This window comes from Ambystoma mexicanum, chromosome 8 (assembly GCF_040938575.1).
Source record: "Ambystoma mexicanum isolate Mex_15411 chromosome 8, UKY_AmexF1_1, whole genome shotgun sequence".
NCBI classification, from domain to species: domain Eukaryota; kingdom Metazoa; phylum Chordata; class Amphibia; order Caudata; family Ambystomatidae; genus Ambystoma; species Ambystoma mexicanum.
In genome coordinates, this window is record NC_090929.1 from 1269998686 (window position 1) to 1270026375 (window position 27690).

Here is a 27690-nt window from a genome sequence, read left to right on the forward strand (position 1 = left end):
ATGCTTCATAGTTTTGTTAATGCCAGCCTTCCGAAAAATCAGCACATTTGGTCCTGATGTAGTAAGCCAAGGCGAGGGCCAATAACTTTGAGAGTAGGAAAATGATAACATTTGAAGCGCATATAAGTCATTTGGGCCTTTGCACCACGGAATAAAGACAAGTACAGAGAAAGATGATTTATTTTTCGAGCAATAGTCTTATATTCTCTGTAAAGTTTGTAAGAAGCCAGATGTTCAATAGTTGCGCACCAATCCAACTCAGTTTTTTACCAACAACGGGATATTCATCAGTTTGTCATCGGATGCCTCAGTGTAAGCCAAAATATCATTCATCCTGCCAAAGAAATCATTGATGGAGCCAACAGAACGATTTTTATACATTTCTACTAAATTATCAAATAAAGTTCCTTTAGGCGGACAAATCATCTTATCATACCGATTAACTTTTTTCCAAATAATCTTAGTCTCCAAAAAATGAACCAGAACTCATGTCTGTCTACAGTATTGGGAATGGCCAAAGGAAGGCCAAGTGCTTTTTTCCACATCAAACCTTGAATTGTATTGTAAAATGACCCCAAATCCAGTGTTAAAAGCTCCAACTGTAACTCACAGCAGGTTCAACTTTATGAACATAAAAACAAATTGACGGTAAACATGAAAAATGTACTAAGCTTGTGGAAAATTCTTTTTATCTGTGCAATTAAAGGTACAGATCTTAGTCTGAGTTGTTCTTTTTACTCTCTATGGGCAGCACTATTAGATACTGTAAAGCCCAAATAATGTAGAGGTGAGACCTGATGAAGCCTAGCATTCCCCACTGTCCAAAACATTGTTTTTGGCTTACATTTTGTAGAGCATACAACCACCTTGTACTTAGATTCATTAACAAGTACATTGTTTAGAGGGGCATAATCAGAAAACATATGAAGTTTTCTTTGAAGGCCAATGGGAGTTTGGTAGAAAAAGAGAAGATCGTTGGAAAATGCCAACCAGTTTATTCTAATTTCTCCCAATTTTACAGGAAAAGTGGTGTTGGTTACCCAAAAATCTTCTAAATTGGCTAAGCAAAATTAAAAAAATAAGGGTGCCAACACAAACCCTTTTCTCAAGCCGATGGTTGTTTTGTATCAGTTTAGACAAGGCCCCTTGTCAATTAAGTCGAACACGAACAGCCGTTTCTGAATGGAGGCCCGCCAAAATGTTTAAAATTGGAGTCGGAATTTTCCAGTTCTCCCACAACTGCTTGTGGTCCACCTTATCAAAAGCACTGCTCATGTCTAGTGAGGCAATGTAAGTTTTGTTGAGTTTCCCCATCTTAACCTTGGCTAGCAAATGAGTGATTACAAGGCCATTCAATGAAGTTCCCAAAGCTTCCCTAAAGCCTACTTGGAAGTGGGAGAGGAGAGCTAGCTTCTCTGTCCATCTATCTAGGTCCTGCAAAACAAGAGAAGAGAACACTTTGCTTGTGGCATCTAAAATTGCCACTGGGCGGTAATTGACGGCAAGGCACGTCACCTTTCTTGAAAATAGGGATTAAGAAAGATGTTTTCCTTGATAACAGGAATTGGTAAGTAGACAACATATCCAAGAATGTTATGACGTCCACTCATCGCCCGTTTTTATTTCACAGTATTTTGCTGCAAAAACTAATTGAAAAATATGGGGGGGGGTGAGTAAAGGGATATAATTGGGTAGGGATGTGTGGGGAATAGGTTGTAAATAGCTGGGAAGGTGGGGCTTGTGCGGGGAACCTCCAACTAAAAGAAAGTGCAGTTTTTGCAGCATAAAAATGTTGGCAAAAAAAATAAACAGCCGATGGAATGATATAGAACCCCAAAAACATTGGAAATAAAATATTGGGCCACAACTCTGGGCAGAACTTCAGTGCAGTTGGAGAAATTCAAATTCTGGTCTGAATCCGAGAATGTGTGCACTGGTCTGAATGTTTTGCCAAAATAATGGAGTTTGCATGGACATATTATTGCTAAATGCTCATACCAGGGACTGTCACAAACGAACACCTCTTTTGAATGCAAACACTGGATTTTGAAGTTCTGAATCATTTCATTGCAAAATGTGCCAAAGTTTAATAACCACATTGCAAATTGTATTACTTAGAGGACTATAGGTGGTAACACACACCAACGTCTTCTTTGTTGGTTTATACCTTTGAACAAGTAAATGCTGGCAATCATGGGAACAGGCACTTTTCAAAGAACGCTTGAAATGTTTTTTTAGAGTAACCTCTCTTAGCCAGACATTGGGCCTCATTACAAGTTTGCTGGTCCGGGAACTACGGTACTGATAAGCTGGCCAGTACCGTAGTTCCCGTACCGGCAAACTACGAGTTGTGCTCGCGGGTGGCTTTCTGCCCGCTAGGTCTGAGCTGGTGGGCAGAGCGGCACCTGCGAGCATAGCATGTCAGATGCACCGGCACCATTCTGAATGGTGCCAGTGCATCCGACCTCCCCATTCCCATTGAGCCCAATGGGGCTCAAATGGCAATGGGGAGAATTAGTTTTCGGCGCCTCTGAATAGGCAAATACCGGGTCCGGCAGGGCCTGAATGTCCCAGTAATTGCCCATTCGTGGGCGCCAGAAATGTTTGCAAGTTTGGCGGAAGCCTGCCAGTTTTACCAGCAAGGCTACCGCCAAAATTATAATGAGGCCCATTGTGTCATAATCAGGGCTTGTGCATACAATACATCTAAAGATGTGCAATTGTGGTGAGCCCTCAGGAACTGAATAAATGGGATATTTGTACAGAGACTTACAGGGTGTTGGCTCCTGTCATGTAAAATGATATTGTGGTCTGCGGATTTCTAAAGAATGTGACCTACATTTTGCCTTCCCTTTCTCTCAGTAGCATATCTAGAAATGTTATCTCATTCTGATTGTAGGTAGCCATAAATTTGAGGTTTACATCCAAATAATTCATCCATATCAGAAATGATTTGAGTGGCTAAATTGCCCTTCAGAATGACCAAAATATCATCAATATATCTGCGATACATTGAGATATTAGGCAAGAAGGCATTATTAGGAGACCAAACGTAAGTACACACTAGGCGCAAATGCGGCCCCCTTAGAAGTACCGTTGACTTGCTTGAAGAAAATCCCTTTAAAAATAAAGTAATTCTCTTTCGAATGGATTGAGTCCTGCCACATATTCATCTTTGATATGTTCCCATCCAGCATCAGCTGATTTGGCAAAAGTTTCACAGCAGAGCGCCCTGTGCATCGTGGATCTCGTGTCCGTTGGCGTCCTCCGTCTGCTCTTGAGTATGACATTCTATGACAAGACTGGAGGCGAGCATTATGCTTCATCTTCCTTTATTCTACTCTTCAGCAGTTCAACAAAAAACACGCATGGAACCATAAAAGTGTATAACAAAACTTTTTTCCTTTCAAAAACTACAAAATCCATGAGTCTCTGTAGTCCATGCTCTTTCCACCAGTCACAACCCACTTCCTGTGCTTGGACTCCTTCTCTTCTTTTACTGCTCTTCAAGCAGATAAGTAGCATTTCTTCCCTCTACGTATGTTAGTGTGAAGAAATTGACTGTGTGTGAGCGGAAGATTAGCAAAAAGATTGTATTTGACATACACGTGAGAGAGTGTTTGATCTAAAGCGTTTTATTAAAAAAAAAATATATATATATATATATATATACATATATATATATTAGACTTGTGTGTAGTCTGGATTGAGATGCGCTTCCGCTTGCAGCCTTAGGCATTGTGCGGTTCTCAGACACCGTGGAAGATAGGCAACCAAACCCTCAAGGTTCTTTTGTTTACTCAGGAGCTGTTCGCGAGGCTGACGGCCCCGTGTTGTAAGACCGGCACCGCAGGGGCGCTATCAACCTCGCGAACTACGCGGCACGACTCGCGTCTGCACTCGTGAAGGCGGCCCTCACCTTCATGTGGGAGGAGTTAGCCTTCGTGAGAGAAGCGGCGCGCCGAAATTCAGCCCCTCCCGCGAGCGGGCCCTTAGCTACACAAGCCTAGATAGAGCTCTCTACTCCACGGCGGTAGCCCCCCCGTGGGTGGGCGGAGCTTAGCGTGACTTCTGTCGCACATCAGAATTCGTCGCATTAGCGCGGCGACAGTTTACGGATACCACGCATTTCAGAACGCTCGTACGAGCAAGTCATTCCGACTCTGTATTGGCTAGACAGCATTTTGCTGAAGACAGCGGTCATAACGATCGCAGCGACGTGAGTGGCAGGGGCTCACACAAGGAGACAGCAGCACTCGTGCTAGTGATCAGCAGATCTCAGGACTGCCAGTCCTCTACACTGCTGAGCAGCAGAAGATTGATCCTGCAGAAAGTATACCTCCCTGAACAAAAGACAGTGTACACATAAAGGTGCAGCCACAAGAAAAAAAAGACACCTGACCCAGGTATTTTAGGCACACAGCACAGTACAGAAATGTCAGAATTTGAATGGAGCGCGGAGGAACAGTCTCAGGACCTCGCTGACAGCTTTAAGCAAGTGCTAGGAAGCTCCCTTGTTGACGCAGTGGCGGAGGGCGTCAGACCCCTTCAGGAGAGGCTGGAGACATTGGAAGCTATGCTTTCGCAGCCTAGTTAGAGCACCAATATCTGGAAGCGCACGCCCACAGATCCCTTGAAGGAGGGACACAAGGGGAGTAAATTAGCCCTCAAGAGGAAAGCCTCTGAAGACCCCCGGGGCACTTTGGAAGAGGTAGTGGAAAAGACCTCGGAGGTGCCTGATGCTTTCTCTAAGCTGAAAGAAGCTTACCTATGAAAGCAGGCTGTGCCGAACCTCACGACCCCCACTCCAGGGGACGACAACATCGGAGACGTCCCAGGCTCGGACGAGGAGCTGGTAGAAGATCAGGCCTCACAGGATGAGGAGGAGGCCGAGGAGGAGGACTGGGCGCCTCCCAGCTGGGGTAAGAGGTTGCGGAAGGAGAAAGAAGACCTGGAAGCGCAAGACGACATGTTCGACCCGGACAGCATCCGCAATCCGAGGTCCACCGAGTGGCAACCATCCCCCCGAGTAGCCCAATATATGACAGCAAGGCTGTGCAAGCCTCTGGACAAGGAGGTGAGGCAACGTCTACGGGCGGAGTGCCCACGCCCAGACCTGCCAGGGAAGGTGGCAGAAGCCCCCGAGCTCGACCCGAAAATGTTGACCTTCGTGTCAAAGACGAACAAGGACCCCCGCAAGGGTATTGATAGATCCTGGAAAAGCTGCCAGGAAAAGGTGTTAGACTTGGCAGGCCCCCTAGCTAAGATTATGGATCTCGCAGAAAGAGCAAAGGACACAGGAGAAGAGGTTGACCCTGAAGCCCTGACGGGATGGGCTCAGAGAGCAGTTTGTCTGCTCGGGAACGCCAATTGCACCATCGCGTCAGAAAGAAGGAAGGGTCTATTACTTAAAATAGATTCAAAGCTTAGCGATTTTGTCATCGTATGAAGCGGGGGAAAGAGCCAAGGCCTCCTGTTCGGAGAGACTTTTGGGAAAGAGATGGGGCGGTTTGTCGGAACATACGCCTCATTAGAAAAAGCACAGGCATCGATAAGCAAAATATTCCCCAGTAGAGTTTTTGGAGGGACCGGCCGCTTCAGGGGTCGTGCAGCCGGTCGCAACCATGGAGGCAGAAGACACCAGAGCGCAGTACTGGGAAAACAAGAGCCAGGACACCTTCTTCCCGTCCAGAGGAAGATTCCCGAGAGGCCGTAGGGCCAGAGGGTCATGACGAGGTCAAGGATTTACACCAGGTGAGAGTGATTCAGTATCCTCCAGTAGGGGGGAGGACGCGCATGTTTTTAGAGAATTGGCGCAAGCTTTCAAGTGATTTGTGGATATTGCAGACCGTCAGAGGTTTGCAGCTCGATTTCATAGAGGCACTGGCTCAGCGGATCAAGCCGCAGGGGCAGAAATTAGCGCAAGCGGAGCAGGCATGTCTAGACAGCGAGATAGCGCAGCTAGTCAGTAAGCAAGCAATAGAGAAATACGTGTCCCCTCCGAGGTTTGTGAGAAATATGTTCCTGGTGCACAGAAAGGAGAAGGTACGCCCGGTTATCAACCTCAAAGAGTTGAACAGCTGGATTATTTATTGGCACTTCAAGATGGAGGGCGTCCATCAGCTCAGAGACTCCCTAAGAGAAGGAGACTGACTGACTCGTCTAGATCTAAAAGACGCTTACCTTACGATACCTGTGCTCGAGGAATACAGACCATTCTTAGCTTTTTGCTGGAAAAAACAATTTTGGCAATTCAAAACAATGCCATTCGGACTTGCTTCCGCTCCCTGGGCATTCACGAAGTTTATCAAGCCAGTAGCAGCAGCAATCGGAGAGAAGGGCGTCAGGCTAATCATTTACCTAGATGATCTCTTACTCATGGCAGAAGATCAGGAAGTACTAGGGTACCAGACGAAGTGGGTGCAGGACCTGCTGACCTCACTAGGATTCCTAGTGAACATAGAAAAATCAGATACCACACCAGCACAAAGGTTAGACTTCCTAGGGTTTGTCTTGGACACCAGGAAGGTGACATTGGAACTTCCAGCTCGGAAGATGAGAGACATCAAGAGAGAAATCAGAATATGCTTGGAAAAGCAGCAGGTATCTCTCAGGACATTAACAAGAATAGTGGGGCTATTAGCAGCTTCTATCCAGGCCATATTTACGGGGCCCTTGCACTACAGAGCGCTGCAGCAATTGAAAATAAAGCATCTGCAGCAAGGTCTGAAGTACCATCAGCTAGTACCGCTAGATCAGGACTCTATTACAGAGCTAGAATGGTGGTTAAAGAATATGGATGCCTGGAATGGGCGAGCCATATTCGGAGACAAGCCAGATCTGATAATCGAATCGGACGCCAGCCGGAAGGGCTGGGGAGCCAGATGCGGGTCCCTGCAGACCGGAGGCAAGTGGAGCGAAGAGGAGCTTCAGCTGCATATAAACTGTCTAGAGCTTCTAGCAGGATCGTTCGCGATCAAAGCCTTCACAAGAGAAAGAGTAAGGTCTTGTGTCCTGCTGAATATGGACAACATTTCGGCGGTGCGATACATCAACCACTTAAGCGGTACAAGGTCCAAGATGCTAGCAGAGCTAGCGAAAGACCTGTGGCATTTCTGCCTTCGATCGGGGACATCAGTGACAGCAGAGTTCCTGCCAGGGTCGCTAAACGTAGCAGCATATTGGAACTCTCGGTATCTGACGGATTCCAGCGATTGGAGACTGGATCCATCAGTATTTCAGAGTCTGAACACGAGATGGGGACCATTGAAGATGGACCTATTCGCTTCCCGATTAAATGCACAGAGGAGCCTCTATTACAGCTGGAGGCTGGATCCGGGAGCGCAGGGAACCGACGCGTTCCTTCAAGAGTGGACAGGAGGCCCACACTACGCTTTTCCCCCCTTCGTGATGTTGAGCAGAGTGCTGGCGAAATGTCGGAGGGAGAAATCCGAGTTGGTACTAGTGGCGCCTTTATGGAAGTCACAAGCATGGTTTCCTACTTTAATGGAGCTAGTAGCAGACATACCCAGAGTCTTCCCTGACGGAGAGCGACTCCTCACGGAGCCAGCTGGGTCGTATCATCCTCTGAGAGTGAGAGGAACACTCCGCTGGTCGCGTGCAGGATATCAGGAAGCGTTGGGCGCTGCCAGGAATTTCGGAACAGGCTGCTCAGCTCATTGCTGAATCCTGGGCACCTTCCACTAGGAGGAGCTATGACGCAGCTTGGGCGAAATGGACAGGCTGGTGTAGGAACAGAAGTGTTCATCCCGTTTCAGCGCCTGTAGTGGAAGTCCTGAATTTCTTAGCGAGTTTGTTACAGGATGGGAGAGCTTTCCGTACTATAGGAGTTTACAGATCGGCAATTTCAGCTGGTCACATGCCAATAGAGGGCGTCCCAGCAGGGGAACACCCAGCAGTAGTGAGGCTCATCAGAGGGGCTAGGTTTAGGGTTCCCCCAGAGCCCAGGTATAGCACATCGTGGGATGTGGCAACAGTACTAAAATTATTATCAAGTTGGCCGGCAGATAGGTACCTCTCGCTTAAGCAGTTATCAGGCAAGCTAGCCATGCTATTATGTTTAATTTCCTGTAAACGGGTATCAGACGTAAGAGCACTAGAGGTTAACAGACGGTCATTCGGAACGGAGGGAGTTACATTCTCCATTGTCAGAAGAACCAAGACAGGGACATCTACGATACATTATCCGTACTTCCCGGACAATTCGAAATGGTGCGCAGCACGATGCATTAAAGAGTACGAGAGTAGGACAGCAGAGAATAGGGCAGCGAATACTACTCGGTTATTAATAGCGAGCAGGAAGCCCTATCACGCAGTAGCATCAGCTACCATCGCGAGATGGGTTAAGAAGGTCATGCATGCTGCAGGAGTGAATGTGAACACGTATGGAGCTCATTCTGTGAGAGGGGCAATGGCCTCGTCGGCCGTAAGAGCAGGAGTGCCCTTAAGTGAAATAATGTTGGCAGCAGACTGGTCAAGTGAGCGTACTTTTTAAAAGTTTTACTTTAAGCCAGCACAGTGTAGGGTAAGCTTTGAACAAGCATAATGCGCACCTCCAGTCTTGTCATAGAATGAAGATTACCCCTGCTATCTGCGCAGGGAGTATTAATTCTATTAAAGACTAGGAGGCGAGCATTAAATTCCCACCCGAGTATTGTATGGAGTATAAAATAATGCATTATATGAGCAAGTACACTACGTACGCACCACCCTAAAATCTCCTATAGTTGTTTTTTCATAGGGGAAGATCAGAAGAATAGCTGAAAGCAGTGCCATTGAGGAGAGTGTTAAGAGACCGGGGGTATTCCGGCAGTTGAGTTTAAAGTTCAGGAGAGCCTTCGCACCATTGGCGAGGTTAAGTTAAAGACCAGGAGAGACTGTCAAAGCGAGTAAAAGCAGAGGAGGAGTCCAAGTACAGGAAGTGGGTTGTGACTGGTGGAAAGAGCATGGACTACAGAGACTCATGGATTTTGTAGTTTTTGAAAGGAAAAAAGTTTTGTTATACACTTTTATGGTTCCATTTGTGTTTTTTTTTTGAAGTGCTGAAGAGTAGAATAAAGGAAGATGAAGCATAATGCTCGCCTCCTAGTCTTTAATAGAATTAATACTCCCTGCGCAGATAACAGGGCTAATCTTCATTGACATTGGTATATATAGCACGCACTGCGCCTGTTGCCTCAGTTTCATTTTTCCACATGCACAGCAAGCTTCGACAGTTAATTTCTACTGCATAGTACTGGTTTTCTTTGAAAATGTCTACTCCTAAAACAGGCTTCAAAAGGTGTGCGGATTGTGGCCCAAATATGTCTGTCATTGACCCACAATGTATTTGCCTTTGGTGCTCGGAATCGGCCACAAGGTCGATGAATGCGGCTCCTGTCAGTCTATGACAGGAAAGGCCTTGAGGGAGAGTAAGGGGATACTCGTCCTGGGAAGGCCCATTTTAAACTCCCATTCGACCACTCTTTCCAAGAGGATGTATTTGGTTGAGAGAAGTTCACAGGCGTTTTTGCCTCCTCATAAGCGCTCAAAACACTCCAAGCACTCTCAAACCAGAAGAAGTTCCCACCATTCTTCGTCTAAGGTCTCCCGCAAAATATCAAAAAAGAGACATTGTTCGCGCTCTTCATCTCCGGACTCCTCACCTGACCGCAGACTAGTGAGTTTCCCCGGTAAATCGGTTACCAAAGCCAAATGGCAGCACCTTTGCCCCCAGGTGATGAAGGTTTGTGAGAAGGCAGCTTCTCCCGCCCCTTAAAAAAAGTTAAAAATGACATCCGACTCTCTCTCTCTCTCGAGACTCATAAAGCTGATAAGGAGTCCACAAAGGTTGCTGTTTGCGTGCCCTCGAGCCTGGGCAAGAAAGCTTTGAAGCTCGCTCAAGAAGCTTTGGAGACATCGAAGTCTCGAGATAAGCCAAATGTTAAGGCGCACACCTCCACTCTTTCGACATCAGGGCCATCGGCATTGTAGCTATTGATATCTTCAACTGAGGTGTAGAAGGTTTTTCAAACCTCTGCCTAAAACAGACATTATCATGTCTATGGCGCTCATTACGAGTACACCAGTAAAACGCCAGTAACCCTGTCATGCGTGGATTACCATCCCCGGCAGGGTGAATGCCAAAAATACTGGCGCATTATGAGTCCTTGTGCATGCGCATGTATCCCTGCTGGAAACAGTAATACCGGCATGACGGTATTACAGGAGTCAGCAACAATCCACTGGTATTAATAAAGGCAGTCCATGTCTCCAATGCCTGGGGCAGAGGTTTCCGTACATTCCTACTAATGATCCAAGTTCTCTTTGTCTCAATAGTCCTTATCCTTTTTTTAAACAGCAAATCTACATGGACAAAGAAATGATCCGACCAGGGGCACTGCAAAATAACAGGCACGCCAGCAATAACGTTATATGTTGCCACCCAGTCCAAGGTATTTCCCTTTATATTTGTAGCCTGATTGACCAGTTGACTGAAGCCCATGTTACCAAGCGAATCCTCCAATCCTTTAGACACCAAATCAGTAACATCCCCAACCAGAAATTAAAATCTCCCCGAAATATAACCTTGGTTGTCAATTTTAATAAAGGTAATATCATATTACCTAATAGAGAGGCAAAATCTGGCATTGGTATAGGAGGTCGATAAAACAAAATAGCATTAACTGACGTATTAGGATCCACACACATTTTTACATGAAGCGTTTCACATTCTTCTAGACCCAGTATGTCCACATCCCTTCTAGGTCCAATCTGTATATTACAGCAGCTCAACCCCCTCTTGCATCCTGTCTATCTGTTTGTGACATACTATAATAGTGGGGCCAGCTGCCATATGCAGCCATGTCTCAGTCAGAGCACATAGGTCGAAATCCTGTTCTACTATGTAGTCAGCCACCTCAGTGGCATGTTTCACCAAAGATCTTGTATTCAATAGTAGTACTTTTAATTTGGTTGTTCATTCCCTTTCTTTGGCCCCTTGTTCTTCTAACAGAATATTGCACTTCTGTACATCTGTATGTATTACCTTATGTGCGATATAATCTGTTTTTATTCTTAAGCTTTGGCTACTATTCAGGCCTGAAGCAAAAGTGCACTCATGTTCCCCCTGCTCCGACTGTTGCATCGCTGCCTGTGTAGGAGGCAACACGTCTAAACTGTGCAGTGAGCTACTATCCTCATGCACAGCTGATGAGTTAATTTCAATATCACCTATCCCAGCTTCCTGTGATATAGCAGCTCCACAATATGGCCCGTTGTTTAGGTTTCCCAAATAACATGTCTCATCTGATATAACGCACACCGCTATCTCCACTTGACGACGCGCGGCCGATAGAATCAGTAAATTATCATGATTATTTTTAGAATGTAATTTTGCCCCCGCCATTTGAATGGCTTCTAATGGGTGTATAATGTATTTGTATTCATTTTATTTTATTGTGCATGTGTGAGGCGCTTATACAGCAAGAATTTGTGTTGCAAAGCGCCCACAGGGCAAAGGGAGAGAACATGGGATAGAGGCAATAGAATACAAAGTGAAGAGGATAGAGGTGGTCCTACTAGGCCTTGTGAGCATAATGTGAGAGGGGGGAAGTGGGAATACGCTTAACTACTACAGAAGCGACACTCTGGGCGCACGTGCGACTACAGTCATTACAAAACAGACCAGCACAATTGATTTAACTTACAAATCTATGACTATATAACTGGAACCCACACAACTTTATACTGTTTACCTAGCCAGCAAAGATTTTTTTACAAAATACCCTCCATAGCACACTGCGAAGTATAGGACAAGAGCTAAACTACCTTAAGATCTGTCTGAGACAGCACATCCACACAATGTTCCACCATTCTGCATCAGCTAGATTGCTCCAGCAATGCAGCCCAAAGACGCAACAGCGTTGAGGCAGACTCTTTTCATGGATTGGCCCTGATCTCTGGAACAACCGCCTTCAGCATCTGAGAGATCAAAAGAACCTCTTGAAATTCTGTAAAATGTTGAAAAAGTCCTTGTTTGGCGAGGCCTTTGGATTTGGACATTGACAAATTAATTTAAGAAAAAAAAAAAACAGAAGCTCTTCCATGTGACATATGGTTATTCTAAAAACTGGAATAAAACCTGTGGTTGCAGTTGAATGTTTTGATCCCTTCCTTTAATCTCTTTTGCATATGCATATGTACTCTGACTGCATGTATGATTTTCTTCTCTACATAGTACACCAGCCCTCCCCAACCCCCACCCATTCCTTCTAGGGCTCTGATGCAAATTTCCTGCACGTGGCGATATGCATAAATTGGCACCGCGGAAAACATTGAGTGCAAAGATGCATAGAAGAATGTGCTTTTTGCAGTAAAGGAATGTGTCCTCCCACCTCTCTGCGCTGTGTCCATGGCCTAGGATTGTCAGCTGAGCAACAGGTTAAGAGGCCTAGGATTGTCAGCTGAGCAACAGGTTAAGAGGATCACACTAGTCATTACCGCGGGGCAAGTTTAGTAAAGATAAGTAGTTATTCCAGAATGGGTGTCGGTGGCGCGGGTGGTTGAAAGCATTTCCAAGCTGCTTATTCTTTTTCTGGCAGGATGACCTAATTTCTTAGCAACCTGCTTATATGTGTTGTGTTAGCGTTTCACATGAATGCGTTTTCTTGTGATGGAAGGCACACAATAGTGTACCACAACTTTGGATTTTTTTTTTCTGCAACTAAGACTCATGTGATTCCAAGATATTAGAATATTACAACCTAACTTTATAAAATTAAGACACTGGAAAATAGCTATTTGTGTAAATGAAATGCATTAATGCAGTAGCAGACATTCTGTGTATGTTAGTATTTGAGCAAGGCACAGCATAACTCACCTCTTCTCCATTTTTTTCCCTGCCCAGAGCATATTGCCGAGTTGACTCAATATAGCGTACAGGGATATTATAAACTCTCTTGTTGAAGAGAACCACCAAGGTATATGGCTGTTTTAAGTCTTGACCAGAACTTTTTCTTATCAGGAAAGCACCATCCTGGTTCAAAAAAGAGTATAAATTGTATTAACGTTCTATGTTAATTATTTCATATGATAGAAAAGTATTATACATTCATAATTCCATTGTCTTAGAGGCCTCGAGAGGGTCACTATTGTTGGATAAAGATCCGCCGCCAAGCTATGGCCTCAGGTGAAGCCGAGGCCCCTAAATTGGGGAAGGGTCATTATCCCACGCGATAATGACCCCTCCCGAAGTCTCTAAGGCTATTAGCACATAGTGACAGTAGCAATACACGTTTTGAAATTTTAGTGGTGAGGTAAAAAATGTCACTTCAATAGTGGGTGAAGTAAATAGACAAACCAAGTTAGCAAAGTAAATGTGGTTTTATTTTGTAGTATTTAGATAACATATTGTCTTCATAAGTTAAACAATTTATTTGCAAATATGGGTGAAATGAACCAGGGATAACACGAGCATTCACTAGGTGTCATGTAAAAGTAAACTGTTTCTCCACAAGAAAGTGAAAGCATTTTACCATGTTTTAGCTTTCTCTTTCACGACCTTGCAGCAAATAAAAGGTCCTCCTATAGAGGAAGTGTCATGTTGCCTGAACATTGCAATGTTGTTTCGCTGTCTGCTTTTGAAGACAGAATGTTCAGAGTGACGTCAATACCAGTAGCTAATAACTGTAATCTAAACATGTTTTAGATTAGTTTTTTATTTCATATTATTTCACAGAGGAGGTCAATAAGGATCTCCATGTGCTAATATATATTACACTGGATTCAAATGTATTTCATCTCTGCATTACCTTGCTTGATTTTAGTAATGCCTCTTCTGCTGTTTTGCGATCACAGGACGAAGCATACCACTCTTTGCTATAGACGCCAGCCTCCTTTAAGAAAAATAAAGAAAATATTTGCAGAGTGAAAACGTTGTATAACAGTAATTAAGATGTGAAAAGTACATTCTCCCTTGTGTGCTTATCAATAAACAGGGTTTACTGTAGGGGTCTGATGGTGTTTATCAATGCAGGCACCACCACACTTTCCTACTACTGTGTTGCATGTTGATCTGCCATCAAACTCTTTTATTGGGTGTCATGTTCTCATATGAGGATGGCAAAAATGGCTTTTAAAATGCCTCCTACTTTTAGAGTTCAAGTTGGGATCACGTGGGATATTGTTGGGATGGAAATGAGCATATCCCACCCCCCTAAGCGCTTTCAGGTGAGGCAAATCCCCTAGGAGACAATGTAGTATATAAGGGGTGTGAGAACCGCACTATGAAACTTGGTGCGAAAGTAATATAGCGCGAACAGCAGATGCATGACATTAGAAGTCACATAGAAAGAAACGCCATTTTGTAGTTGTGACGAAAGCACAGGCTTGCCTAACCACGCTGCACCAGTCGAGCCCCATGGGAAGATTGCATTAGGCCCAAATCATTAAGGCCGAATTAACCTGCAGCACCAGTTCTCATGGAAGTTCACGTCCCCCTGTCCCTTCACTGTTGCAAACAATTATTAACGTTGGGAGGAATGTGCTCTGTGAGGCCATGATACAGCACCAGGCTACTCGCAGTGCCCATTCATCACGACCAAGCTGCCAGCAGGCCTCTAACCCTCACCCAGTCAACCCAGGGCCAGAGCCCACACCACTGACCTGACCCCCACATCCCTGCATTCCATGATAAGTGAGCGATCCCCCAGTCCTAGCATAAACCTAGGCACCATAAAAGATCTAAGCATGCGCGACTGTCTCACCCCTCAGCATAAAACATATCCTTCATAACACGAGGCACAGGGAGGGATACATTATAGATCAAGGTAAGGGTCCACCTTCGTTGCGGGAGGTGCAGTATCAACAAAGCCCTGAATGTGTGGGTCTGTATGACTGTATTTCTTCCTCCCTTCCCCCTGGCACCGAGTTCCAAACTGCATAGGTGCATGCCAAAGTGATATAATAGCTGGCTTAGGATGTTAGTTTAACTTGGAGAATGTATCTCGTGAGCAACCCAATCTTCACCCGCGTACAAGATGAGCCCAGCTGACCCATGTGGTGCCTGGACGGTGGAGAACCCAACCAATTGTAGCTTGGCATCCCCTATGAAGCAGGCCCATGTATATGGTTGCGCCAATCAGTGGCGCTAATTTTTACTGTATGTGATGACATCACACTGCTTTTTAAGCTTCTGCTTCCACTAAGATTAACCAGAATGTTCTTGAGCAGCAGAGTCCTTTGCTGATATTTGTATTCTGTAATATTAAAACCTTGTTATCTTTGCAAAGCTATCTCCTGGCTTATTTCCCTAGTGGTTTTTATACACTCTGGAGTGTGCGTGAAAAGGAACTTGCCTTCAATATGGATGGCATGGAGAACAAAATCCACATTCATCCCATGCCATATTATCCATGCTGTAAAAATATCATGAGATCTGAACTAATAATTAGGTGGTATTTAAAATGCCTCATGCTTTTTACTGTTCCCCATATACTCATAGTGAAGTCTTAGCTGTCAAGAGTCTAGTTTTGTCCCAACATAAGCTATATTTACTCACAATACAAATGTCAAAACTGTATTCTTCATTGACTGCCCCGGAGACTCAGTGGTAATTGTAAAAATGTGTTGACCTACCTGTTCAAAATACAAACATCTGAAGACATCTACGTCCATTGTATTTGTGTATATGTACATTTAATCTCTGCTGAATTTGGAAAGAAACCCCAGGTGCTTGGAATGTCCCCACATTGGATGATGAAATCTATTGCCCTTTAGTACCCTTACAAAAAAATTGGCGGTATACAATTTGACCTTCAGTATACTGTAGTAAGCTATAGAATTCTATAGTGTTTTGGGATAAATAATTTAGTATACGGGTTGTGTACTGAAATATGTGTATGACTTAAAGGTATATACGATAACTGAGGGGGGGTCTGGGAAATTCTCTACCAGCACAAACACAGCCCATTGACTTGCTCTTGGGTGGATGGCTCCTGGGAGAGTCTCAACCAAGTCTTGAGCTCACTGTTCTTTTCACAGAGAAGAAATTTCCCCGCATATCAGTCTTTGTCCTCCTCTGAACAAGAGTACCACAGCAACCCCATACACGTTTCAGCCTAGTTGGGCATCATCAGTGAGGTGAAGCTGTGCCTCTCTAAGAGTGAGCATGACACTACCACAAACTGCCCTCAGGGTTTCCTGCCTTCTCACACTCCTCATCCCTGTTGTCATCCAATAGCACTTGTCTTGTTTACTGCCTTCAGGTGATGGACACTGACGTGTGTGTCACGCACCATCTCCCTGAATCTCTTGCTCCTCCCTCCCAGCAAAATCATAGGTGTGTAACTCTCCCTCAAGCTGTCCATCAGGGATTTCTGGATCCTCGTGCCCCTCCTCACAGGTGTCACCCAATGACATGTGTCTCATCCACTCGCTTCAAGAGACAGACACTGTCTGGTGTGTCACCAACTGTCCCAAACCATTTGTGTTGTTCACCCACTTCATATCATTGAAGCACTTCAGAAGCAAAACCAACCCTAAATCTCACCCTCTGTCTGGGTCTCAGTCACTCACCACCACTCTCTATCCTTTTTCCTACAATCCCAATAAATGCACTCCAGTTCATTAGGCCTTCCCTACATATGCTAAGCTTGCCTTTAGCAAATACCTACTGCCTCTCTGAAAGCTGCCTGAGACTGAATGGGAGCTCCAGACAGGTGGGCCCCTTTGAGGCATGCATCAGAACATTAGATAAATGTTTCTAAAAGCCTGGCCGAATCGCCTACAATTTGGTTTTCAGTTTTGCTGTGGGAAAGTTCATGCAGGCCTAGTCTAGCTGCAATAAAGACCATTCTGTAGTTTACTGCATTATACATTGTCCAAAAGAATGCAGTACTTTATCTACAGTAGTATAAATGTAGGGCTCCTGGCAATTCCCTGATCTGCCCAGGTAGGTAAAGTGATAATGTGTACAATTGATCAGGGCGTCCCGAATGGACGATAAACTCTAGTGACTCAGAAACAGTTACAAAAAAGCTTCACTCATTTCAAGTTTACACAAGACGTTGTCACAGAAACGAATTGCCTAATGCAAAAAGTAATCCCAGATAAACAGGAAAAGAACAGAACATTACATTGATGTGGTCTGGTGAAAACAACAAAAAGCACTTTTACCAAGACATGGTATACATAACAGGTTGGTCCCATGCAGTCTATTGGGAACCACAAAGCTTCTAACATTGGCCGATTAAAGCAGCTTAGAATGGCAGTGTTGACGTTCGACACTGTAGAAAAAATTTCGACACAGGTGTTTCGGCCACTTGCAGCAATTCTAGGGTGCTTAGGATTGGATGGCCTTTACCAGGACGAATGACAATTGGATAATGAAGCAATGGCTGCAAAATCCAGTGTTGCTCTGTGGAAAAATAGGGTGGTGTGTCATTAGGTTGCCGTTCGGATGGATCATTGATAACTTACTGAGCTTACATTGCTTTAATTAATAAGAGAAGGCTTACCGTGTGAACCTTGTTGAACATGGTATGGGACTCCACTAATGTTGATTATAGTGGGTCCAGGTCAAGTTGGGAAGGATACGCTTCGTGAAATGACCTTTAAGATGGCCGTATGCTGAAAAATACAATAAAGTCACCTTAATGGAGACTGGAACCGCCAGGCATGATGATTACGCTGTGTAGACACTGACCATATCCAGTCAGTGCTCAAAAGAAAGGGTGCTGTTGTTGGTGGATGACTTGTGCACACGTATGTTAAGCCATAAATATACAGCGCTTAGTTAATATTTGGCATTGCACGGTGACTGGTGTGGAGGGTATGCAGTAATAAAATTGTGGCAAAAATATTGCCTTTACAAAAAATTGCAGCAAAAATGCTGTGGTTTGACCCGGTAAAGGTGTACCCATTATACCATTTAAGGGGAGCAGGGGTTGCGGGGGTCTCCCCCGCTCCTCTTAAATGATATAATGGGTCTGGGAGTTGCGGGGTGTCCCCTGCATCCTTTACATGTATTGCGGCGGCAAAACCACAGCCTTTCTGCTGCACTTTTAACACATGGAACCGTGTGGAGCGAGCTGGCATCCCAGCGATTCGTGCATCACATGGTGCATGATTTGTGGCTCGAGTGCCAGCACTGTGCGACTTCCCACGTGTTGGACGGCAGTTGCAAAGGGAAGGTGAAAGTGACTTGTGAGTGTCACAACTGAAGCCAGATCTGTCCCCACACACATGTGGTGTCTTTGTAGCGGGGCAGAATGGTCGTGGACAAGCAGGTGAAAATGATGGTCGACGCCCAGGCTTCTCCTGTGTATCGCCATTAAAACCAAATCTGTCCCCATGCACATATGGTGTCTTAGTAACGGGGCACATGGAATGGTCAAGGAAATGGTTGCCAAGTATGTAGAGAGGGAGTGACCCACCCATAGATCAGTTCATGCTTTTGGTGATATCTACCGTGAAGCTGTGAGTACCGATGACAATTCTTACCTCCTTTAACTTGGAATCGATCAATTAGTCAGCACTGATGTTTGCTTAATAGGCGATCGTGTCAGTGTGAAAGCAGCAATCGCTGAGCCACACGTAAAAAGTCTGTGGCATCTGTTGCTATGGCGACGGGTAATGAAAAGCGTGGCGGCCATATTGGAGTGGTGTACGGGCCGGCACACTATAATGACTATGGGTGGGTCATGCACAAAACCGGTTCCAATGTTCGAATCCTGGCCTTGTTGTGCCCATATGTGTACCAACAAATGGCATTGTAGGAAAATGTCTAAATATATGGACCGAGTGATAAAACTGGTGCCAATACTTGAATCCTAGCCTTGTTGTGCCCACATGTGTGAAATAGACGGCATTGTAGAAAAATGTCTAAATGACCGGCCGAGTTAAAGGAGTCCGGAGCAAAGAAGATATATGCCTCTGAGTGTTGTAGAGATGTGGAAAAAAGGATATTGAAGGGCGAGTGCTAGGGTGTACATTGGCACCCGTATGTTAAGGGACAATGTGTAGCGAATACCAGTGACAAAGGCATAACGGACACATCGTCCCCCATTCACTGCATTGGGTCATTGATTACAATATAATTTTGACATTACAGGAGACATATTAAGATAACCGATATTTTCTTAGTATAGAGAGACATCTAGAAGTTCCTAGTTACCAGAGAGTCTAAAAAATGTGACAGAGAAACGCAATGAAACAGATGACGTCTACAAAGTGTCGGGTCCCTGAGAAATGGTTACACTCGACCATGAGATTCAGACCATTGTTTACAGTGTCTAGACGATGTATCCATCTTTGTTCCAATTTGGTCAGCTGTTTATTAATGTCTCCTCTTTTTTGTGGGGAGACTATTTGGATGACAAACCCGTTTAGTTCTAAATGTGTATGTTTCTTGATGGTTTTAATGTTCAACCAAAGGTTTACCTGCTCCCCCATTCCTGATACATGATCGGTGTTCAGAGATGCGCTGCTTTACTCCCCGGTTAGTTTTGCCAATGTACAGTAAGCCGCACGGACACTCTATTACATAGATAACCATTTTGCTGTTGCAATTGATGTGGGCTTCTGATTCCCATCGGATGTCGTTGTGTTCGAACACCTTTCTGGTATCGGTGAAGTTTCAAGCCACGCACCGGCTACACTTGTGGTGGACTTTCACAGGTGGTATTCCCCACAGTTTCGTGGTTGAAGATTTGGTGGGTTCAATGGAGGTGTGAACCAATCTTTCCTTATGATTGCGATTTTTCTTAAAGGCAAAAAAAGGATTTTTTGGAAAGAGTTTGTTTGTTCTTGATTAAATGACAGTGTTTATTGATAGTGCTTGTGATCAAATTACTCAAAGGGCTGTAAGTGGTAACGCACACCATTCTTTCCAGAGGTTCTCGTGTCTTGGGTGTGAGACATGTTTCTCTGCAAGTGTTCGCTGCCCTCTTTTTGGACATCATTACCACTTTTTTTGGATGACCCCCATCAATGAGTCTTTGCTGGAGATTCTCTGCATAATGTGTGAATTTCATCTTGTCAGTGCAGTTCCTCCTGATCCTCAGGAACTGTCCGTACGGGAGGTTGTGCCTTCTGGGTGGTAACTAGAAAAGTGCAGAAGGCTGTTTCGATCAGTTTTCTTGTGAAAAAGTTCCGTTTTAATATGGTCTCTGATCTGTAAATATGCAGGTCGAGGAAATCGATGGAGTGGCAGTCCCAGTGAATCGTGAATTTGATATGTCTGGTATAGGAGTTTAACCAATGATGAAACAGATCTAGATCATTTGCAGTACCTGTCCAGAACAAGAGGACGTCATCGATGGATCTTTGCCAGACGAGAATGTTGCTCTTGTAAGGATTGGAGTCAGAGTAATATCAGGGGCGAAAGTGGCTCCCATGCTGACAACATTGGTTTGTTTGTAAAGTTGGTCCTTGAAAAGGAAGAAATTCTCGGTCGGGGCGAGTCTGACACATTCCAAGATTAAATCTGTTGGTACCGTCTGGTTGTCTCGTCTAGTGTCTAAGATGGTGCGTAGAGCTTTAAGACATTCTCTTTGGGGAATGGATGTGCACAACGCTTCTACATCCATGGTGGTTAGGATGCATGGTAGCTCAATGTCACTTAGAATGTACAGGGTTTCCGTAGTATCCTTGATGTACGATGCCATCCTATTAACAAAAAGGTTTCAAGAAAGAATCTGTGTATAGAGATAATGGTTCCATAAGTGAATCACAGGCCGAAATGATCAGACGTCCCAGTGGATTAGTCTGGTTCTTATCCAACTTTGGGAGAATGTAAAAAGCTGGAATCCTGGGATGTATTCTGCTTTAAAAAATCATGTCTTCCTCACAGATCCAACCTTCTTGTTCTGCATGGTGTGTTAGACTTAGTATCTCATCTTCGAGTCGTACGGTGGGGTTATGGTTCAGTTTCAGATAGACCTCTGTGTCCGAGAGTAACCTCTCACATTCTTTTTCGTAGTCCTCCGTTTTGAGGAGCATGATGCCGCCCCCTTTATCAGCAGGCTTTATAGTGATAGCCTTGTTGTTGTTCAGGGAAGTTAGGGCAAGTCTCTCTTCTCTGGAGAGATTATCATGATAGTAATTATTCTTTGTCATATTGCCCAGGATGGTTTTAGTCACTATTTTCTCAAACACTTCAAATTCAGCTGGAATGTTTTGAGTTGGAGGGTTGAAGAGAGATTTTACCTTGAAGCCGGTCATGTTAACAAGTGGGTTAGTAACAGCTTTTTCTTCCCTTTGAGTGTTCGTTTGGTGTTCTGGAAGATAGACCTAAAAAAAAATACTTCAGCCTTGTGTTTCTGTAGAACCTCTTCAATTCCAATTCTGTCTAAAAAATCTCAGCCTTTGCAGCAGGAACGAAAGAAAGACTTCTTCCTAGTAAATTGCATTCTATCGCTGTAATGGGATATATCGATAGGTTGAAAATAGGGATAGTCTTGTCCTTTATTGATTTGTGTACCACTGCTGTGTCTGCATGTGTTGGCCTGATGGTAGCGGTCTCCGTTTGGGTCACCCCCGTTGTCTTCCCCTTAAAAAAAAGGGTGCTGTGGTTGTTACACAGAGTTGCCATTAGCATTCCCCCAGGGGCTGGGATCACTGTCGCTTGACGATACAGATGTCCCAGAAATGTTTACGTATCTATTTTGTCTACAAAGACACCACATGTGCGTGGGGACAGATCTAGCTTCAGTTGTGACACTCACAAGTCACTTTCACCTTCCCTTTGCGACTGTGGTCCAACATGTGGGAAGTCGCACAGTGCTAGCACTTGAGCCACAGATCATGCACGAATCGCTGGGATGCCAGCTCGCTCCACACCAGTCAGCGTGCAATGCCAGATATTAACTAAGCGCTGTATATTTATCGCTTAAAATACATATATGATATGATAGGTTATTTATAACGCGCTTAATACCCAGAGGTTCCTAAGCGTGGGCCCGGGGATCGAACCTGTGTTGCTCTGTGTCGTCTTGCTTTGAAGGCGAGCACGTTGCGCTGAGCTATCCTCCCGAGACAAGTCATCCACCAACAACGGCACCCTTTCTTTCGAGCACTGACTGTGCATGGCCTAATCATCGCGCCTGGAGGTTCCAGTCTCCATTAAGGTGACTTTATTGCATTTTTCAGCATACTGCCATCTTCAAGGTGATTTCACAAGGAGTAGCCTCCCCAACTTGACCTGGACTCCCTATAATCAACATTAGTGGAGTCCCATACCGTGTCAAACAAGGTTCACACGGTCAGCCTTCTCTTATCAATGAAAGCAGTGTAAACTCATTAAGTTATCAATGATCCACCCGAACAGCAACCTAGTAACACACCACCTTCTGTCCCACTTTTCCACAGAGCAGCACTGGACTTTGAATCCATTGCTTCTCTATCCAATTGTTCTTCGTCCTGATGAAGGCCACCGAATCCTAAGCACCCTAGAATTGCTGCAAATGGCTGAAACACCTGTGTCAGCATTTTTTCTACAGTGCCCAACGTCAATACTACCGTTCTGGTTCCCAATAGACTGCATGGGACCAACCTGTTCTGTATAACATGTCGTGTGAATAGTTTTTTTTTGTTGCTTTCACCAGACCACATCAATGTAATGTTCTGTTCTTTTCTTGTGTAACTAGGATGACTTCTGCATTAGGCAATTTGTTTCTGTGACAGATTCTTGTCTAAACTTGAAATGAGTAAAGCTTTTTTGTAACTGTTCCTGAGTCACTAGAGCTTATTGTCCATTCAGGACACCCCAATCAATTGTACACATAATCACTTTATCTACGGTATACTTGTAGTATTAATCCTACAGTTCACTATAAATTGTTTTTTAAGGGTAGGCGGATGCCAGAATATTCAGAAATGGGCTATGTTAATTGGAATCAGCACCCACAGGAGAGGGGACAGCCAATGAGATACCCAAGGGCTTAATTAAAGCTTAATGGGTCCCGCCCAAGAACCATAGGTACAGGTAGTGCTGAGCCTTGAAGACCAAATGAAAAACCTGAGCACAGCTTCATACTTGTAATTGTTTGCTTGTTAGGTGCTTATACAATAAGAAATACTGTTTCAAGGCACCCACAGGGCAAGGGAGGGAGCACGAGTGGGAAATACATTAATATACATAAAAAAAACACAATACTTTAGAGCAGTGCGGGGAAAAGGAAAAGAGGACGAACCTACTTTGCCTTGTGAGTATTAAGAATGTTCAAGTGCAGCAAGGAAGAGGGCAGGGGGTAAGTGATGGGGAGTCTAAGCTCATGGATCGGCCACACATGAAGTACTAGGAATGTTGAGTGCTACATGGCTTGGAGCAGCGAGGGGTGTAAGTGCCAGCCTCCAGTGTGGAGGGTGTAAGTGCAAGTTCAGAGGATAGACAGGAGCTAGGCCGATTGGGTTGGGAAGGTCAGGGCCCTGAGGATGTATAAGGCCCCAGGATACCAATCGCTGCAACTGTGGTATTAGCAGGGGAGTAAGGAAGGGAAGGAGGAGGTAAAGAGGAGCGTTTTAAGGAGCTTTCGGAATTTAAGAAGATCCTGCTCAAAGCGCAGAGGGAGGGGGAGGCTGTTCCATAGGAGGGAGCCAGCTGTGGAAAGCGAACGACCACCTGCCCTCTGTTTACCAAACGCTTTACACACAGAGGGTTGGAGCCAGAGGAGTGTAGTGGTCTAGAGAGAGAGAGTATTTAGAAATATAAAGTTGAAGATAGTGTGGTAACCGGGCCCAGAACGACTTGTGGATGACGCATAGGGATTTCAATTTATTCTGTGCTGCAACCGGGAGCCAGTGAAGACTTTTTTGTGCAGGAGAGATGCGGTCCCTGCGCTTAAGGCCAAGGATAAGTCTTGCTGCACTATTCTTGGTTAGTTGGAGGGGACGCAGAGTGGATGGTAGATTCAGGAGGAAGCTATTACAATAGTCACGCCTAGATAGAACCAGGGCTTGGGTCACATTGAGCCTCTGGGAGAAAGTGAGAGAAAGGAGAATTCCTTTGAGAAGGAAGAGCTGAAAGTGAGACCTCTTGGCAATGTCCTGAGTGTGAGGGAGGAAGGAGAGAGAGGAGTCAAAGATGACTCCAAGGTTTCCGGCTTCAGAAGAAGGGGCAAGGGGAATGCCCAAAGAGTGAAGGGAAGGAGGGAGCAGGGGTCCCGATGGGAAGCATCTCACTTTCACAGGCGCTGAGGCAGAGATTGTTGGCGGTGCACCAGGACTGGATGGCAGATAGGCAGTCAGGGATGATGGAGGGTGCAAGAGGGTTGCAGGGAGTTTTAAAAAGAGCTGTGTGTCATCTGTGTAACACTGGAAATTGGAAGAGAAGGAGGACATGAGGCGTGTAAGCAGAGCAAGGTAGATGGTAAAGAGCTTAGGGAGGGGATAGAACCCTGGGGGAGGTAGGAAAGGAGAAGGTGCTCAGGATGACTTGGGAAGAGCGATCAGTAAGGAAGGATGTCATTCAGTACAGTGCACGTTCTGAGATACCAAGGGTTTGTGGAGCCTTTGTATGAGGATGGAATGGTTGACTGTGCCAAAGGCAGAGGAAAGATCGAGAAGGATAAGGACAGCTGGGGAGTTGGGGTCCAGAGATGCGAGTAGTTCTTCACGGGTGTTCTGAAGAGCAGTTTCCGTGCCACTGGATGCTTAGAATCCAGATGGATGGTCGTGGAGACCACCAACAGGTTCAGTGTGTGAGTTGAGTTGGGGCAAAACCAACTTCTCTAGCAGTTTTCCCAGGAAGGAGGTGATGGAAATAGGGCAGTATTTGGCAGGGCAGTTAGGATCGCATGAAGATTTTTTCAGGAGTGGCCGCACAAGTGAGTGCCCAAGGGAGGAGGGAAAAGATCCTGTGACAAAAGAGTGATAGCAGAAATCAGCAAGAGCAGGGGCAAGAGAGCCAATGTTATCCTTGATGGTCCTGGATGAGCAGGGGAAACCTGCTTAGAAGATGCCGTCATGAAGCGGACAACTCTGGTAACTGCTTCAGGTGTGACAGAGGAGAATGAGGACAGGGGAGGGAGGGTGGAGATGAGGAGTGTTAGGGAGAATTCTCTGTTTAAGCTGAATTTCCTAACCTAGTGAGTCCCCCAGCAGCTTTGCTGGATTTCTGGAGTTTGTTTTTTTCCATCCTGCCAAGAGTGAGACCTTTTTCCTCCCACTCTTGGACATGAATGTGTGTAATTCCTTTGAATGTCAATGTGTTCTATGGGCTATGGGGTCTTTTACTCCATAGGGTCTCATATGTTTTTCTATATGTGTTACACCGCACCCTACGTGCCGTAACACTGGGGCGTCCTAGCGGACCTCCACCATAGACTCCATACCCGGGGACTGACTACTGTCTCCCCGGGCATGTAAAGTCACCATTGGCTTTACTCGACCTAAATTTACTAACAGAACTAGTACAAACCATCTTATTGTGGACGTGCTAGTAGGGGTAATTTGATTACTCCTCGGTCTGTTACTCGAGGGGGCACTGTCCCGTCCCCCCTCATCGAGTTTTGGCTGGTGGCAGTGGAAACTACTTGTTATGTTCGACCCCGGACATAACCCTATGGGATTCGTCCCATTGTTAGAGATTGATACTTTTCCTCGTTAATCTCTAACGTACCACCGGTCTACCTATCTTAAATACGTTTATAGAATGGTATCTTCTGCCAGAACTCGGTTTTTAAAATGGCGTCTGTGTTCGTCTCTGTGACTCCTAAACCAAAGGTTGAGCCCTTTGTTCCACTTTTGGCGGGCCTCTGTACAGAGACCCTCCAAAGTGGTGCCATTCTGTCTGGGTTACCACAGGGGTGTGGGAGGGGGTTTAGGCACCCTGGACCGAGTTGCCTTGCCAACTCCGGTCGCACTCTGGTGTGATTGGCCCAAGTGGTGAGCCTCCCCGCTCACCACTTAGCGTGTGTTGATTGACAGCTAGGCTGAATGAATGGGGATTTTCTGCATAAAAGCAGGGCTTTTGGGACTGGATCTTCAGAAGTCGCCACAGGACCTAAGAATCCGACGAGGGTAACGCTGAGCCGACCTGCACGACGACACCTCCGCTGGAGCCCTGTGGAACCGACTCACCACTTCCCGACGACAGAGGAGATCTCCCTGCCGGAGAGTCTCTTCCCCTGACTGGTGGGAACAACCAGTCCCCTTTTCTTTTTCTTCGCCTCAGGACTCAGTGGTCGAATTGCCCGTGCAGAGCACCCCAGCAACCGGATAGCCACTACCCCTGTACCGCGAACAAAAGGTGTGCCTTGTGACAGAGCACTCCGCGGCTGGTCTCTTCCTCCCTGGTGGTGCACCGAACTTCACTTTTCTTCGACGACGAGATCATCTCTACTCTTGGCAAAGACCCGACGTGCATCCACCACCAGGAACAACTGCCCCCGCCGGAGCTGACTCGCCACAAACAAGGTACCGTGTCCGCCTGGCTTCCCTCTCGATTGGATCGAGCGAGGTATCTTAATCCTCTCCTTTCCGTTGGGTCGCCTCCAAGCTTTGTCTCACGTATTGTTCTGAACTGGTTCAATCTGCCGATAACAATTTGCTACAAAGACTCGAACGCATTTCCACTAAGAGACTTTTTGGGACATATCGCCTTGCCTCTCTCCGAGTGGGCCTGGCCTCTGAACTTTATGATCTATTGTGGTTCTTGCCTTCTTGCCTTGCATATTTCCCGTGAAGTATTGAACTGTGTTGACTTCGTAACCTGCTTATTTTTCTCTCCTGTCCTAACTGATATTAGAGTGCCATCTAGGTTGAGGCATACACCTCTGTCTGCAAATAAGTGATGCCGGTAGAACCTAGACTTGTCGAAATACTGTTAGGGGGATTGATCGTTTTTTCTTCGTAGAGTAATTGTGATTGAAGTGTTTGCCGTTATAGTGCCATAGTGTTTTCCATAGATGTTCCGTTATAAATAAATACCTTAATATCTTGACACTGAGCCTCGTTGCGTGTTTGCTTGTCTTACTGTGAAGAATTGCCCTAAATTGTATACTCAACATACTGCTTAACTCTTCTTGAGGGAAGTCTGACTGCTCAGCCACAGCTACCAAGTGAATCTGTGTGGTACAGACTGCTACCAAGTGGGTTTACTGCCAAACACCTGTAGTCCTAAATCTTTTGCAGTGGTCCTAGAGGGAACTGCACAGGTTTCCGCCTAACAAGGAGGTGAGGGGGTGAGGGTGTGTAGCAAGGGTGGTAGAAATGTGAGGCCAGTGCATTGCAGAAGGCCTGGGAGGGAGAAGGGGAGCAGGAAACTGAGGAGGACGTTGGCTAGTTCCCTGCAGATCTTGAAAAGTTCAGCTGTGTTACTGGATACACCAGAAACCCTTGCCTGAATGTGGGCTCTTTTCTTGGCACGGGTGGAGTGTCTGTATTACCTTTGGAGCAGGCGGAAGGCCAGTTTGGCAGAGGATGAGCCTGAGGTTTGCCACTTCCGTTCTGCTGCCTTGCACTTGCGTTTCAAGGTCGCAAGTTCGGTATCATACCAGGGCGTTCAACGAGGTATGCACTGATAACTCCCGGTAGAGCCGAGGTTGGGTCTATAAATCTGCTACAATTTGAATCACTCTTTATCAAGATAGAGGGAAGCTCCCTTTGGCTCTCCAGATGGTTTGGAATGCAACTCCCACGACTCCTATCGATCACAGTCTATGGAAAGGGATTATGGGAGTCATGGTCTAA

At 45.5% G+C, this 27690-nt stretch overlaps 1 protein-coding gene across 6 annotated transcripts in view; it reads right to left on the reverse strand.

Moving 5' to 3' along the window:
* BLNK (B cell linker) overlaps nt 1–27690 on the reverse strand; it is a 1905158-nt gene that overhangs the window by 10328 nt on the left and 1867140 nt on the right. For all 6 annotated transcript variants that reach the window (XM_069611389.1, XM_069611390.1, XM_069611392.1 and 3 more), the window contains 2 exons: nt 13812–13895; nt 12881–13036 (listed from right to left, as the gene is read on the reverse strand). In XM_069611389.1, coding sequence (XP_069467490.1) covers nt 12881–13036; nt 13812–13895 — 240 coding nt within the window. The remainder of the gene's footprint in view (nt 1–12880; nt 13037–13811; nt 13896–27690) is intronic.